Source organism: Dama dama, chromosome 5 (genome assembly GCF_033118175.1).
Source record: "Dama dama isolate Ldn47 chromosome 5, ASM3311817v1, whole genome shotgun sequence".
Lineage (NCBI taxonomy): Eukaryota > Metazoa > Chordata > Mammalia > Artiodactyla > Cervidae > Dama > Dama dama.
The window spans coordinates 46,029,992-46,047,587 of record NC_083685.1 but is presented as its reverse complement, the minus strand read 5'-3'; the positions used below and the strand labels follow the sequence as shown (position 1 = coordinate 46,047,587).

The 17,596-nt window shown below is 32.2% G+C and overlaps 1 protein-coding gene across 1 annotated transcript in view; it reads right to left on the bottom strand.

Annotated features, from left to right (window-relative positions):
• Nucleotides 1-550: 550 nt before the first annotated feature.
• The window catches only part of PCDH10 (protocadherin 10), a 41,749-nt gene continuing 24,703 nt past the window's right edge, over nucleotides 551-17,596 (bottom strand). The window contains exon 5 of the mRNA XM_061140892.1: nucleotides 551-1,103. Coding sequence (XP_060996875.1) covers nucleotides 1,084-1,103 — 20 coding nt within the window. The 3' untranslated portion in view covers nucleotides 551-1,083. The remainder of the gene's footprint in view (nucleotides 1,104-17,596) is intronic.

Sequence of the window (17,596 nt, the reverse complement as noted above, 5' to 3'; positions counted from 1 at the left end):
ACTTCATTTAAAATAGTAATTTTCAGCTATATATTTTACACCACAAAATGTACAGACACCAGTGCTTTTTTTTTTTTTTGCTAACAACAAATACAGGTAAAGGTATAGATTCTTTATAAAAGCTTTAAGTGATTCTAAATTCAAAGCCATAGAAGTAGAATTGAGATTATGTAGATTGTTAGATATTTTGAGAATACATATTCAGTGCTCTTTTGATAACATCGACAGCTATATCTTTGGCATTGAAAATTCAGTACGAGTTCTTGACAAAATTTGTAGCTTGGAGCTTCATTTTTTTAAACAAGGAAAAACAGGGTTGAAAAAGATATGAAAACTGGGAGGAAACGATAAATGATTTTCTTTTCCTTCGTATGTTTATCTTTGGGACCCTGAATTACCTTTTATTTTATTATATGATGCGGATTGTATGAATCCATTTAAAAACCAACTGAGTTGTACCACATTTTAGGAAAATTATATAATATAATATATATATTTTATATTTATTTAGAAGCTTTGAAATAGTACAGTAAACACTTTGCAACACGGTGTATAAACTACAGAATGTCTTTGATATTTTGTGGGTCTTCAGAATACATTTTTTATAACCCACAGGTGAGAAGAACATAATCACAATCTCTTGTAAAGTTGGAATAGCTTGGGGAACACTTGATCACACAAAAATAATATAAAACAGTCAAGTTTAAAACAGTGATATTGCATTTATAATGCACAAATTTCCTTTATCTTTATGACTGGCTTCTCGTGGTGAATATAAACATCTAAAGGGCTCAGTGACATTTGGAGAGAGAAAGATATATAGTGCTGTAAACAGGCACACACTGATCGGAGAGGCAAAATCAGTTGCCTAAAGTTTCTACAGTTCTGCACATTTCAACTCATTTCTCAGGCCTGCTGAGAGCAATTAGGTCCTATAATTGGCCATGATACTCTGTCGGCAACCTAATACTCAGTTATACACAACTAACTGGATGGCCAAGATAAATGAAGTTGAAAAGTTGATGCTTTTGTTGGTCGACTTTGTGCAAATCATGCTGCTTCAGATAAGTCCTGTAGAATTGACTAGCATATCCTTTTCCGTGCTGTGAAAAAGAAAAGAAAAATACTCTAAGAAAAACAGCCTGACTTTTGGTGGTTAGAACTGCACAGTATTGTAAAAGAAACAAATACAGTAAGAAACAAGTTGTATCCCTGTAAAAGACCCCTGTGATGGCAAAATATTTCCGTGTCCCTTTGGCTTCTAATAGTCATAGTCATTCTGCTGTTTGACTTTCTGAAAATGACAATTTTGACATTTATACAAATTGGTTTTGCAAGGGAAATGTGAGCTTTAAATACCAACCCCCAATTATGTGATTAACTTTTTAAGGTTATGTACAAAACAATTCCCACTTCACTATCTATGTACAGTCAGAATAGAGGAAAAATTTGTAGTCCTTACATTTCCAGAATAAGTCTTCAGGATATCGATGAATAACTAGATATATATTTAACTTAATAAGCTCTATATTTCATATACTAAATCTACAAATAATAAGAGAAAACTATACCAGGAAGTGTTTATGTAGTTAAAAATTAAAGGATGATTCACATTTTTAAGGTTTGTTTGTTTAATTTTTTAGAATTATATAAAGATCAAATCTTTTTATGGGCTATAATTTTTTAAGGTAAATTTATCCCCTCAAAGGAATCAGTTTTCTCCTGAAGTGGGAAAAAGTGAAGGGGAGAAAAAGATATTATTGAATGTACTATTGAGTTTTGAAGCAGAATATCCAGATTCAATCATGTAGATTTATGATTTTAAGTTTTTATTTATAAAAAATAAAGGCTATTTCTTCCCAGTTATTCATTATCTTTGTAATATTTGACCTCGATCACAATGAGAAGAGAAACTATGTCTTTTAGCTCAGTATCTGGCACGTAAGATATATAATAAAAATGTGCTAAAAATCAAGATAGTTCAATCATGATTAAAAAACACATGTATGTGTATCTCGTGAGAAATTAAGAGCTATGCTAAATAGCATAACTGAATTGTTTCAATCTGGTGAATAGTTATATTTTTACTGTTCTTATGAGCGTAAGAACATGCTGAGGAGTTCAATTCCTCTTGTACAGTATTTCTACTCATTTTAAGTAGATTTTCAAGTTATAAATTATACTTAATTTATTTTTGCTATCTCATTTATTTCTCCTCAAAAACCCAGTTCCTGACCAGATCATCAAGCATTTCTTCATTTGTTGACCTTTTAGAAAAGACACATCAAATAAAATTGTAAAAATCAAGTACCACTACTGACAAAAATGAAAGTGAAAACAAATATATACTTATTCTGTGTAGTAACTGGTATTGAAAATAATCAAATGTATTTTATAATATATAACATCATGAATTATAAAATGTGTTAGCTGTAACAGGGGACCACATGGTAGCTATTATAACTTACCTGGTCATAATGCTACACATAGTACTAAAGCAAATAGAAACTTGGCTCTTTTCAAAAAATCAAATCCTACTTTTCCATATGCCCTTGCGTTCAAATTCTCTGCTTCATGATAAAATTAATAAATATGAATGAATGCTTTATTTTGTATATATCAATCAAGATTTAAAATTCTCCAGGAAATTAAAATATTGAGCCATCATAGAAACTTGGGTTTATAAAATGAATTAGAACATATAGTTGTTGTGATCAAATAACTTATTGCCTAAACTGAACAACTGTGTGGCTAAAAGGTAGCACTATTAATAAGTACACAAGACATACTCTTGCACTTTTCCGGCAACCCAGAATATACCATCATCTTACAAATAATATAATTTTTTTTTCCAAATAAGTTGGAGATATTACTTACAGGTTGAAGTTTTTTCTTAAACAGTATAAATCAGAAACTACTGATGTATAAGAACCATCATTCTACTAAGTTCAAAACCAAAAGAAACTCAGGAATAACCTATTTCAACCTATAAACCAACACTTTATGTGAAAAAAAAATGAATTATACTGAAAATCTTCATCTTAGTATAAATACAGAAATTGGTGAACCTAACACAGGTTTAAATCAGTAAAATATTTCTAATTAGGTTAAAAGATCATTTATGAACAAAGCTATTAGCATAGATATTATATGTTTACTTGATTTAATTAGAGTACCAAAAGAAATAGTGTTATGAAAATAGTTCACAGTTATAATTAATATCTGAAATATAAACAAAAGCTTAAGTGTTAAAAGGTTTATTTTATTGTTGCTTAGGGTTACATGTGTGCTGCTTTTATTTAAAGTGCACCTATTCCAGTAGTGCTCTGGATAATATAAACCACCTTTCATTAAATTTACTTTTTCCCACCTATGTGTTAATTCAGGAATGCAAATGTGAATTAGACAAGTGTAAGGACTGAGGTTAAAGGTCAGAAGAAATTAGAATGGAGAGGGAAGATTTCTTTTACTTCAAAAGTTAATTTCCTAAATGTTAAGGATTGCTAGACAAGCTAGAGAAAATAAAAAGTTTTATTTACTAAAGTTATAGTTATATACATTTTGTTTCAAAACTTTTAAGAAGTTTGAATACTGAATAATGATTTTTCTTTAGGTGCTGTATGGATTAAGGTTGAACAAGTAGCACACAATAAAAAAGAAAAATCGATCTTTTTACATTTTAGGCTCTGTACCAAGGACAGTTGTTCCATAGTATTAACTATTATGTCAATGCATTTGTTGCATTTCAGGCTAGAGACTATGGGTCAAATACATTGAATCTCTATGCTTTCTGATGTATTCTATATATATTTTGGAATTATCAAAGCATAGTTGAAGAATTTCTGCTTTTTCTTTTCATTTCACAAATACATTTTTCCTTAGCTGTTCATTAGCATATGTGGGGATTTAATCACTTGATAGGAATGAAACATTTTACTTTCAGTCAAATCAAAAGTAATAGGAAAAAGATGATTGCCATTCCTCCTCGATTCATTCACTGCATTTATTCTTCATAATGAGTCATAAAAATGTTACATTTAAGACAGCTGTTTTACAGTCTTAACTACATATGAAAACTTACTATTAATGTAGAAGAGATTCAAATACCCACCTTCTCATAATTTAGCATATATGTATGTGTATATTTACCATGTATATATGTATATTTTAGCATATATGTACAATTTTAATGAAAGTTCCATGATGCAAATTTTTTCTCATATTGGAGAATCATGTTGCCTTTAGTAGTTTATAATGCATGATATTAAACTGTTGGACACTTAAAAATTCTAATGACTTAAGAAGAATGACTGTAAATATGTATGTTGCAAAAATAATTGAAAAAATCACTAGTGGTATTCTATTTATTCAGCATACTATCATTTAATAATAATCTGATGAAAAATAATTTTGTATGATACATTAAAATGACAATTTAATCATTTGGATAGTCACATTCCTCTGCTTGCATAGCAAGAAGCGTAATACCCTTTATACTTCATGACAATGTAGATCACAGAAGCTAAAGCAATAAATAAAGCTTATGAAGTGATCTAATCTATTTCTGCCACTGGAAGAAAGAACAGCCTTCAAATATCCCACATGATTGAGACTCTCCACTACAGTGAAAAACTTCTAGAAGCGGAGATCAGTAAGCGACTTGGGAGGTCATTCAAATGTTTCATGAGTCTCACGGTCAGGACACTTCTTTATGTATAAAGTCAACCTAGCACACAAGAGTTTAAGCCCGTTACCCCTTGTAGGAGTCTGAAACACCTGCTCTCTGTTCCCTGTGTGAAAGTCTATCATAAACTGAAAGAGCATTTAAAAGCAAGCCCCCATTAGAGATCTTTCCAGCTGAATAATCAGTTCTTTTAACTTTCCTCTGTCTCATTCTCAAACCATTTTTGAAGAGAATCTTCAAAAATGTCTCTAAAGAATTTTTTTTTCTCTTTAACCCTGAAGTTCTGAAATGAGCATAGTTGCATTAACTATTAAAAGTTGCTGCTTTGTTTTTTATCTTCCCACTTGAACACTTACATTTGCTTTTCTTTTTCAATATAGTTGCATATTGTTCATATTATGTTTCCCCCTCTCAAAAATTGCAAAAATATTTTAAATTAGATATGTATATAATTAAAACCATTACATGCTATGCTTTATTATGAATTATAAAGACCAAAAGCCTTCTGTTAGTATAATATAGATTGTTTTTCTAACTACAGTAGCTCAGAGCAATGTAATCTTGAGTTCTTATATTTATTTCATATTGTTCACACCACCCTCATGTTAAATTTCTTTTTTCCTTTCATCAAACAATACACCTCTTTATTCTACTTTGACAGAGTTAAGAGATCATAGAATATATCTAGAAAGAGTTCATTTGGAGAAGGTGATTTCCACCTATAAACCTGATTAATCTTTTAGAAACGAAACTGAAATAAATGACTCAAAAAGCCTTCAGAACATTCATATGTCATACAACCATGTTTTTTATTTTTAGTTTAATCTATATAGGCATGCAACGCTTACAATATACTTTGTAGTTATTAAATATCTATTAAATTAAAAAATAAACCCAAGGGTATTTTAAGAGATAAGAAATCGGCAACTGTAGATTTGTGGATTACAAATGTACATCAATAAATGAGTAAAATGAATCATTTCTAAAATAAGAGGTAAACATTGACACTTTAGGTCTAGCAACTCTGACACCCCTAAATAGTCACCATCTTACCTAAGAATCTAGTTACCAATACATTTATTTTTTAGTTATGATGTAGACTGTATGTCGATTTAAGATTAGAAAATAAAAATAAATTGGACATCATTTGCTTATTAAGAATGGTTTGTGCAAAGATGGAATTAATTTCATAAACTGGAAGTTACCCTTGGGATGAAGCTGAGTTCATGCACTATGCAAAGTCCTGAATTTACTACTTGTGAAAATTTCAGAATTTAGTATTGCTTAGAACTTATTTTTAAAGCCTGTTTTGTTGTTAATTAAAAAATTTAATAGCCTTGAAAATACGGGCTTCTATTTGTCTACAAGCACAGTCCAAAAGTATGAGAGAATACCATTACCTTCATATAGCTTTGAGGAAGAGACTCTCCAGAAACACCATGAATTTCTTCTCGATAGAGGATCCACAGGCTTCTAGAAATTTCGACATACTTGTGTGTATTTGTGTATATGTGATGTGTATGTGTATGTATACTTCAAAACTATATTCTTATTAAAGGTGATGCTGGTACTGTTGCTAAGTTGTATCCTACTCTTTGAGACCCCAGGGACTGTAGCCTGCCAGACGGCTCTGTCCACGGTATTTCCCAGGCAAAAATATAGGAGTGGGTTGCCATTTCCTGCTCCAAGGGATCATCCCGGCCCAGGGATCAAACCTGAGTCTTCTGTTTGGTAGGTGGATTTTTTACCACTGAACCACCTGGGAAGCCTACTAAGACAATAATGTATTTCATCAAGAAATATCTATTCTATAGGTTACTGCAACTTTGTCAACTATCATTAATACTTTTAACAGGGTAGGTGTAATTATAGTAACTCAATTTTGTTTTGTTTAAAAATCTTTGTCTCGAATTAATTATGCTAACTAGGAGTGCTTTTAAATCTACAAGAAAAAAATATTGATAGTAATTAACTCCTTTAATTAGACAATATACTTTATCATTATTTGAATTGATTTAAGCAAGACATTTAAAAACATGGTAATCATCTAGACACAAAAGTTATCAATATTTTAAATATCTTTTTTAAACACTAAAGAATTAAACTTTGACATTAAAATATATGGTTAAAAATTTTACCATAATGATGTACTTACATAAAATTTTATAGATTCGATGGATGTGTTACAAACTTATCTAAAAATGTCAGAAATTATGCCTCATAAGCTTAATGAATATTCCCTGATGAGGAAAAAATAATAAGACATAACCCTACCCAGAAATCTTTGGCCACCATCTCTTTGACAAACAAAACCCCCTTGCCTCAATGGTATCTCACAATCAAGTCTGAAGACTGAATTATTTTTTAAATCTTTGAAGCTATATAGGCACATATTTAGGAAATGAAACTCTAATGTTTTCATGTTCATAATGTCATTGAAAAAATCTCTGGAAAACTTTACCACAATGTACTAAGATATAGAAACTATGATTTGTTCCATGACTATTTGAAAATTATATCCTTTACCTGGCAATAAAGAAATACTGTGAATTTTTTTGTGAAGACAATCCACTCAATTATCACTTTAATAATGGCAAAGGATCTTTCATTTAACTTAGACAAATGCCATTATCATGTGTATATAAATTCTAGCAAGATATTCATATGCTTCTTTAAAGAATAAATGGTTCATTTTTTTTTTCTTTGAAAATTATGGAGTTGATAATATTTACTGACATTTCAAGTAGTTTCCTTCAAAACAACATTATAGGGAGATCAAATTAGTTACTTCCCTGTGAAGCTGAAATAACATTAATTTTCCAAGCAAAAGTTTGGAAAATTCATGCATGTCATTAGTCATTCCTCTAAGAATAGGGATGTTATACCTGTATAGGCTTATTTACAACAACCAACATCACTGTATCACAATATTAAGCCAACCATTAGTGACACACACAACTTCATCTTTTATGTGAAAACCAAGCAGAAATTCCAGCAGTGAAAGATGGGGAAATTTTAAGAATAAATGCATAAGATCTTCATTTTAGAAACATATAGCCATGTATCCAATTTATTAATGGCTAATAGCCTACCGGGATATGATTTCAAAATAATTTAATGCTTTAGATAGCTAAGCTATGAAAATAAGTGGAAAATCTTCTGGGCTGGTAAATACTATACTAATAGCATGACTTTTACAGGGTTATTATCAAAAAAATAGAGACAACACACGTGACTTAAAGAAACTGTGTGTAAAAGTATGGCTATTTATTTAATATACTTGAATTCCCCTAACATCATTCAGTTGCTTCTATGTCAAAACAAACAACAAATTAATAACAGGAATTACATGGTCAGAAGAGGATTGAAATGCTGACACCCTGAAAAGTGAAAGCTAACCATAGTTTTCTGTATCTAGGGGAAAAAAAACAAACAAACACTGAACAGGTTAGGAATCTAAGAACATAGACTTCAGCATCAATAACTTCTTGAGTGGGGTTGCCAAATAAATACAGACAGTCTAGTTATATTTGAATTTCAGAAAAAACAATGAATAATTGTTTATACACCCCATGCAATATTTGGGTATCATGTATTTTTATTTGCTAAATCTGGCAACCTTAGTCTCAAAGCATCAGTTACAAGATCCCACATATGATACTAGTTATCACTTAGGAAAATGTTATGCTGTTTCCTAGAAAAATATTACACTATAGTCTCTAATTATTCCAGAGCACTCTGTCATATAATAAATTTTGTACATATTTCCATCTAAAATAATTTTAAAGTTAAAATGGCAGAATTCAAAAGGAGATAAAAATAAAACATAAAAATAAGTTATCTATGAATACATGAATCATAGATGTATACATACATGAATCAATCTTGATACATGAATACAATCTTGTCATTTAAATTTTTTTGTATTATAGTTAAATTTTAACTTTGATTTTGAGTCAGATACTTGTTCTGTGAGGTAGCTATAGCATATTTGATTAAATGTTCTTTCTTCTTTCTATAAGAAGTATAATTTTTAATTATTTATTCTAAAATTTAAACCTAAATATACATTCTCATTTCAGTTCTATTCTGGAAACTCATTAAACTACCTCCCTCTTGGCCTTTCAAATTAATCTAGAATAGGATAATTAGAGATTTGAAAACTGATAAGCAGTGAATCAAACCCAGGTTTAAAACATCACAAAAATGCTAAATTGCTAAAATAAGATTATTACCATGCTTGTTAAACATTAAAAATCACTTTAGTTATATTCTAATTAAATGACAAGGTTTAAATCCTTATATTACATTCCATAACTGTAAACTTTGTGTTTGATTAAGGTTTATCCTAATTACTGCAAATATTTAACCGCCCAATAAAAGTAAAAAATAAAAGGAAAAGTTATGTAATACATTTACTATCTATGGAAAGTATCACAATAAATCCAGGAACAAGTTCAAGTTTTAAATAATTAACCTTTGTTAAGGCCAGTAAGAGATTCTGGTTAAATAGTATTAATAATGTATATTTATATGTAACATATCTATATCGTTAATAAAATCTACCTAGAGGCTGAACGTACGTACAAGTCTGATAATAAAGTTCTCATAGAGCAAAATAAAAACTTTGCATTTTTGTTTAAAAAAAAGCATCTGAGATATTCTTTAGTTGCCACAATGTCATAAAGAAAAAATTTGAAAATAACTTATGTGATAATGATGAAAAGCAAAAATACCAAAGATTTAAAAGTTCACACAAAAACCCCAAAAACCTACAGGAAAGCCAGAAAAAATTGCCTCTAGCCATAGTTGCCCTGAATTATCAACAATTTCTTGCTCATACTGGTTTCTCTGTAGTGGATTGTGTTTTAGGTTCATGTATAAGATTACCTTATTTTTACTTAATGTTTATATATATGTTTGTGAATTATATGTGACAGACAATTAAAAAGATATATAGTGACATTAGCAGTTGGTGATATTGAAGTATGAGGATAAAGAGGTTATTAATCCAATCAGAAAAGAATAAATATGTAAGGCCAGAATAGAAGAGCATGAAAATCATGGAAGGTTGAAAGATGATGAAATCTAGGACAGTGTATGTTAGGAACGGAAATGGTTATGTTGGGGGGAGTTGTTTGTTTTCCCATCCAGAGATTACTGTAATTATATTAATTTATGTTAACTGGGGAGATATCTAAACAACAAGGAGAAAAAATGCACTTGCTTTTTTGGCTTCAGGATGTTTCATCTATTGATTCATTGATGTAGTCTAATAAGCCTTCATGGGTATTTACTTCACTCCAGACAAAGTTCTGGGTTTTGAGACCTTAAAATAGGTACACTTGGATTCTTATCTAAGAGATCTACCCTTCCAATAGCTTAACTAGTTTTACAGGATATTTTAAAAACAGCAATTACATATAAAACCTATAAGAAGTTATAAGGAGAACATATATATGTATCGTTGTCTGAGAAGACTTTCCATTTAAGTAAAAGGAGTTGAATCTTGATTGATGAGTAGATATTCAAGCAGACATGGTAGGGAGTGGATCTGTAGATGAGAGAGCATTCCAGAAGGAGAAAGGAATGCCAAAGAATAAGGGCTTGGGAAAACTGGTATATAAAGGAGCCAGCAATCATTGAATGGCATGAAAGAAAAACTGCAGGCAGGGTTTAAACAAAAAAGCCCTTAAAGCTAATAAAAATATGAATTGCTGAAGCCACACAGAAAGCCTCTCAGCATTCTTAAAGTGGAGAATATTACAGTCAAAAGTTTATGGATGTAAATATATTCTCTAATTATTTGACAATGAAAGTCAAACAGAAAAGTAGAGGGGTTTTCATTAATTTTGATGAATTAGGAAGAAAAGCCTGGGTTCAGGGAATGCAAAGGAAAGCATATTTGTGTCTTCTCACAGAGAAAAAGCAAGGATCCAGAGTTTATACTTCACACATCTGGAAATAGTTTGCATTCCATCACCCTAAATCTTCCAGAAGTGACAAAATGTTTTGCAGCCAAAATGACTACCTGGATGTTTCGTGGCTGATAACTCAATTCTAAGCATAATTGTGACAGAAAAAAAAACAGTTTTATGAGCTGCTAAAAGAAGTCATTCTATCCCAACAACCTCAAGTCTCGGGTTCCACCAGCAGCAGTAAAAACCAGGAACCTCCAGAAAAGCATCAGACATTTTTTTTCTCACAAATTTTGACAAAGACAAACTGGGCTCAAGCTAGGATCACAGACTAATATTAACTGTATATAAGATTTATATATGATTTACATAAAGATTTTGGTGAATATTTTTTAAAATAAAATACTGCTTCAGGGTTTCTTTTTTCACAGAGACACGTTCACAAGTAAAGTAAATCACTCCCTAGAAGCATCTGGTCTGCAACTCACAGAAATGGTGATGACACAGGGGCAATTTTAATCCCGGCGTTTAAAATATCATATTTAAAGTGATTAAAGTTCTCATTTTTGCTGCTGCCGTTTACTGGCGAAGTTGTGTCCAGCTCTTTGGGACCCTATGGACTGTAGTCCGCCAAACTCCTCTGTCCATGGGATTTCCCAGGTAAGAATGCTGGAGTGGGTTGCCATTTCCTTCTCCAGGGGATCTTCCAGACCCAGGGATCAAACTTATATCTCCTGCATTGGTAGGCAGATTCTTTACCACTGAGCCATCTTAAAGGTCACATACATTTGATCAAATATTTCCTATGCAAAAATAAGTACTGTTACATCTCAACCTCCTAGTATTTTCAGTTATCATCTTTCACAGTGTCTACTTTTTATGTCTAAGTATCTTAATTTTAAAAAGAAAGCACATTTGTTTTTAACACCATCTCACAACTGTGAGATGGCAGATGCAGCCTTCTTCCAATCATCCAGTCTCAAGACTTGAGAGCTACCCTGTACCTTAGTTGCTCAGTCATGTCAGACTCTCTGTGACCCTATGGACTCCAGGAGGCTCCTTTGTCCCTGGGGATTCTCTAGGCAAGAATACTGGAGTGGCTTGCCATGCCCTCCTCCAGGGGATCTTCCCAAGTCAGGGACAGAAACCCAGGTCTCCCACACTGCAGGCAGATTCTTTACCTTCTTTACTGTCTGAGCCAGTAGGGAAGCCCTGAGAACCAGCCCTGATAACTATTAATACTTCCTTTACCTTTTATTGTTGCATTTAAAATTCTAATGCTATAATTTTTTTCCCCAAAATTACTCTAATCCTTTCATTTTCATTCTCCATTGGGCCCATATTACCACAAAGTTTGAAACTGCAATAACTCTCTGTTAGTACAACACCAAAAATTAAACCTCATGCAACAAATCCATGCTGACTTCGTTCTAGTGTCCAATTTCTTAAGCCAGGGATTTAACAGTGAATTGGTTAGAGATGTTTACACTAGAATCAGATGCCAAACCATGGGCTGGCTCCCCACCATCTCTTTTTTCTTAATGTGATAATCTATAAAATGGGGACAGTAAGAATACCTATTTTAGTTGGCTGTTGTAGGATTCAAATGCATTAATGTCTGAAAAGTTCTTAGAATAATGCCAGGAACATATTAAGTTCTTAACAATTGTTAGCTACTAATTACTATCGGTATTGTCATTCAAATTATGTCTGAATCTATCCAAAGCATGACTTTCAAACTTAACTTCCAATATCCATCCTGGATTTAGTTTAAAGATTTAGAAACCTAGAATATTCACTTAATATTTTTTTGCTCTCTAATCCCATACTTTTCTTCATGAAAGTCTGTACTTTTTGTCTATCAGTTAAAAATCACATAGTGCTCCAATATTGGTCCCAAAAGAGAATTCTATAAATTCTTCTTTGATTACACTCTAAGACAGCAGTCCCCAACATTTTTGGCATCAAGAATTGGTTTTGTGGAAGACAAATTTTCCGTGGACTAGGGTGGAGGAGGATGTTTTACATTTATTGTGCACTTTATTTCTATTATTATTACATCTCCACCTCAAATCACCAGCCATTAGATCCTGGAGGGTGGGGACCCCTGCTCTTAGGGATCTTTCCCAACAATAACCAAAGCCATTTTATTCTAGCAAAGTAAATTTAGAACATAGAATCATTGAAAACCATTGCATTTTGAGAGACAATGCTTAATACAGTTGATAGTTTAATATCATTCACGAATCTATTAGGTGAAAAAAAGCTAAATCTATTTTAAGATGTCATTTCTTTCATAGCTGGGAAACAGCACTATAAATGCAGGAAACTTTCACTATTTAATAAAAAATAAGAAATTTTATTTTCATAGGAGCCAAACATAGAAAGAAATAAGCACATATGATGAACACAACTGGGCACCTAACAACAGCTTAGTTGTTAGGCCTCTTGCTTTCTAGGAAAATAATGATATCTATGGGCCTCCCTGGTGGTTCAGATGATAAAGAATCTTCCTGCAATGCAGGAGACCAGGTTCAAATCCTGAGTCAGGCAGATCCCCTAGAAAGGGGAATGGCTACCCACTCCAGTATCCTTGCCTGGAGAGAGGAGCCTGGTGGGCTACAGAACATGGGGTCATAAAGAGCCAGATACCAATAAGCAATTAACACTTTCACTTTCATGCAAAACTAAAGTGGAAGGCAGAAGACAGAAAACATAGAAAACCATAAAATCATGAGAATTATACTGGTGAGAGTCCAGTGAATAAGCCATAAACAAAGAGTAAAATTTGGGCAGCTTTTCAGCCATTAGTCAAAAAGGCTTATGACATCGTTTTCTAGTTCTTTCTGACTTTGAAAGACAAAAGTATAAAAATATAAATATAAGGTAGACTGAGAGAATCAGGTTTACCAGATAACAGGATTTTAAAGAAGAAAAAGGAGGTACACAGAAAAAGGAGCTTCTGTGTGTAAAGACTGATTTAAGGCAGGCATAGATACCTAGTATATCTTATAGAAAAGACCCAATTTTCCACACTAATAGACTCTTTACATTTACTTTGTGTGATAATTTTAGGGCACTTATGTCTCTCACCCAGGGCTATCAGAACTCTGGAATAACAATATCTTGCCCAAGGCCAGAAGTTACTCTAAAGGGTTAGTACAATTGTCAAAATTCAGATAAAGTCAAATTGGATATGGCCATCTGTTTGTATCACTTTTAAATTTTTTTGACTTGAAAAAATATAAGTTCTTTATTTTTCTACACTCATCAAATATATTCATTGGTATGAAATACCAATCTGTTGTTCCAAAAAAGAGTATTCTTTGTCAGATTATTTTTACTGCTTATTGTACATAATCGATATCTTTACTCACTGGAAATACAGAAGTTAAGTAAAATAATGAGAGTATGAAATATTAAAAGTTATAACCATGCTTTGTGACTAACATCATTATGAAACAAAGAAACTTTAGTATTTGCTGTGCATTATGCCTTTGGTTCTCTTCTACACATTTCATTGGTTTCACAGATGAAAAGGAAAAATAGTCATACTGTACTTTTAAAGCATATGTATTATGTGAAAGAATATATACTGCAGATGTAAAATAGTGATATATCATGAAAAGAACATTTGGAGTCTGATTTTTCTCTGGGAGTAAAAGAAAGCATAATTAGTTCTATTTAAACCCAGAATTTAAATTTTCTCCATACTCAGGCTGATGTCATTGTTCCAATTTTAACTGAATATATGGTTGCCTTGAACACTTAATGAGTGCTTCCTTTGGGCCAGGCACTCACTGCTTTTAAATATGTTAAATAATTTAATCTCCACAATGAGCTTTTGAGGATCTGTGTCACAGATGAGGAAAATGAGTTCCAGGAAGGTTAAAGAAATTACAGAGGTCACACAGCTAGTAACAGGCTGGGTCAGTATGTGAACCTTGGCAGACTGGCCCTCTAACCCGAGCTATTAAGTACACCTCACTTCTTTGACATGAGGATCAGAATGAAGATCCACTCTTATAATTTTGTAGAAAGCTAAGGGTCCAAAGGAAATACATGCATGCTTTGAGAACAAAATCAGAAAATGATGCCTTGTGAAATTAACCATTCCAAACTATCATAAAGTCAAAATGAATAAAATTAGTGATGCTTCGAAAAACCTGTCCTGAAAACAATAAGACTATAGTATTTTTAAAGTACTTACTAAGGACACCACAGGCTTCCCTGGAGGCTCAGGGGTAAAGAATCCACCTGCCAATGCAGAAGACACAGGTTCTATCCCTGGGTCGGAAAGATCCCCTGGAGAAAGACATGGTAACACGCCAGCATCCTTGCCTGGGAAATCCCACGGACAGAGGAGTTTGGTGGGCTAGAGTCCATGGGGTCACAAAAGAGACGGCTACAACTTAGCAACTAAACAACAACAACAAGGACACACCAGTCCAACTAGGTGAACAGCTTCATAAAGAAAGAAGAAGTATTTCGCTGGTATTATAATATGCCTGAGATTGGTTCATTCATTTTTTCAAAATTATTTCAAAGGTTGATATCAGGTATTATGAGGTATGGAATGGAGGGGTATCAATAATTAAAAATGCTTTTGCATGTTTCTAACACGGCCCAGAGTAGATGTCACTCTGAAATGACCCAAACTCAGTTTTTTGACCTGTGCATGAAGCATAGTGTCCTTACAGAGTGAGGATGCCCGAGGCTGTGATCACCAGTAATAAAGCTGATCAGATGCCCCTTACACATTTTCAACCAGAGTTCTCATGGTATTTTCCCCTGGATATCTTCCAGGAGTACTTCAGTTGATTCAGTTATTACATCTGTATCTTAAATTATGATATCGATCCTATTTTCACATCACTCTGATGAGTTCATGAGCCAAAATCATTTTCATATTTGGCCAGTCTTCAGAACATTCATATAATCTAGGGCAAACAAAACTGAAGACCACCATCCCCACAATATAATAGGTCTTCAATAATAAGTTTTCTTGAATGTGGGTCACACTGTTTGGGAAAACTTGTTTAAAACAGCTGGTTAAAAACCTTTTTACAGTTTTAAATGGCCGAGGTATCAAAGAAGAGTATTACAAACAATAGGACCTATGGATGTCTACCCCTCAGAATTAGAAAGTAGTTGAAATGTGAAAAACTTTAAATGATTTTTTAAAAGACATATATTTAAAATTAATTTTAAAGCAGTAGAATATGCCCTTTGTGAGCTACATTAAATGTTTCTGTTTAAAGTGAAGGCAATATTTCCTCATACTAGATACCTTAGCACACTTTTCATAAACATTTAGAAATCACAATTTCTATGAAGAATTCCTACAAACATTCCTACAAAATTCCTCCAAACTCAATTTAAGTTCTCCAGGGTGGTATTTCTAGATTTCGGGCTCAGTTTTAAGTATGAGATGAAAATGAAATTATTCAACGTCAAGTATTTTCCTAAAACCAATTCTAAAGTAAATCTGCACTTAAAAATGTATACTTTTCCCAGTAACATTTAAATAGAGTCAATATTTTGTTATAATTGAGAAATAATTATCTTCCCATCATTTCATAATATAATTTTAAAATGTAGATTTCTCAAATCTTCAGCTTGAATTCAAGTTCAAAGGAGTTAAAATTCACTGCATTTTACCAAAAAAAGTCATTGCTACATTGTCTAATACTAAACCCCCTTTACCTATATAAAACTGAATGGATTTATATGATCATAAAATATTCTAAAATAATTCTAAAATTATGTACTATAACCTGAAATTCATAGAGCTTGTTTCATCACCTCTGACTTGTGAGAATAACTCATGTTATTTCATCTTCTCATGCCTATATTAAATAGGCATTCAGAGGTAGCTGCTACTATTATTAAATCTAGATTTAATGTTTAACTAACACAATTCCCCTTTATTTTTCCTTTCTTAAGTGTGTAATGAATTCATGCCTCCACGTTACTATGCTAATGCTACATTTTAATTTACTCTCCAAAATAATCAACCCAAGATATAATGATCATATATAGCCTGTTTGCTATATCTTCCAAAATAATTAAGAAAGCATATATCACTACTAGGTTTAAGGAGAGTAGGCAACTTGATCTTGAATCACTAATGTTTCATTTTATTTGTGAGCCATTTCATAGTAACTAACACCAAGGGTTTTCCTTAAAATTGCTCAACAGAGGAAAATATAATACCTAAAGTGGAAAATTCTTATTATAAGAGAAACAAGCCAACTCAATGAAGAAAAGATTCAATATTTGATGAAGTAAGACATTTAAAATATTTAAAATATCTTCATATAGATATTTGAAATCTATAGTCATGGGTTCTTTTTAAAAATTATTATTATATAATATGAAGTCTTAAATCTTTAAGTCATAATACATGCATTTAATAGACAAACCCAATGGTATTTATTGCACATACATAAAATATACTAGACATTTTCATACTCAGATTTTGTATTATTTTCCCGTTTCCTTTTAAAACTATGATTTCTTAATTTCTGCTCCTGAACATTTAATCATTCAATTCAATTCCATGTGTGAGAGGGGAAAAAAAGGATTTAAGAAACCAAATATTTCCTTTCCAAAATTCCAAAGTAGAAAAGAGAAGAAGTCATCTACGTAGAAACAGGAAGGGCAGGAAATATATAAAAGCACGGGCTTTCTCAACTGCCTTTCTCTTCTCCCCTAGTAAAGTTGAACCTCATCCCCTCACTCCTTTCAACCAGACCCAGTGTTAGAAAAGCCTTCTTCGGGAATATATCACAGGACTAGAAAGTGCTCTTCCACCAAATCACAGTTGGCATATGCATACGTTTGTAGTTTGTAAAGCTTTCTAGGTAATGTTTCCGTATCTCTCAGGAACGAATACCAATGTCAGCGTCAGGATATTTACCATAACGTGTCATTTAAATCGCTCAGGATTCAGTATAGATCCATTTTGTTTTTCTTTCCTGCTCTCAATAAA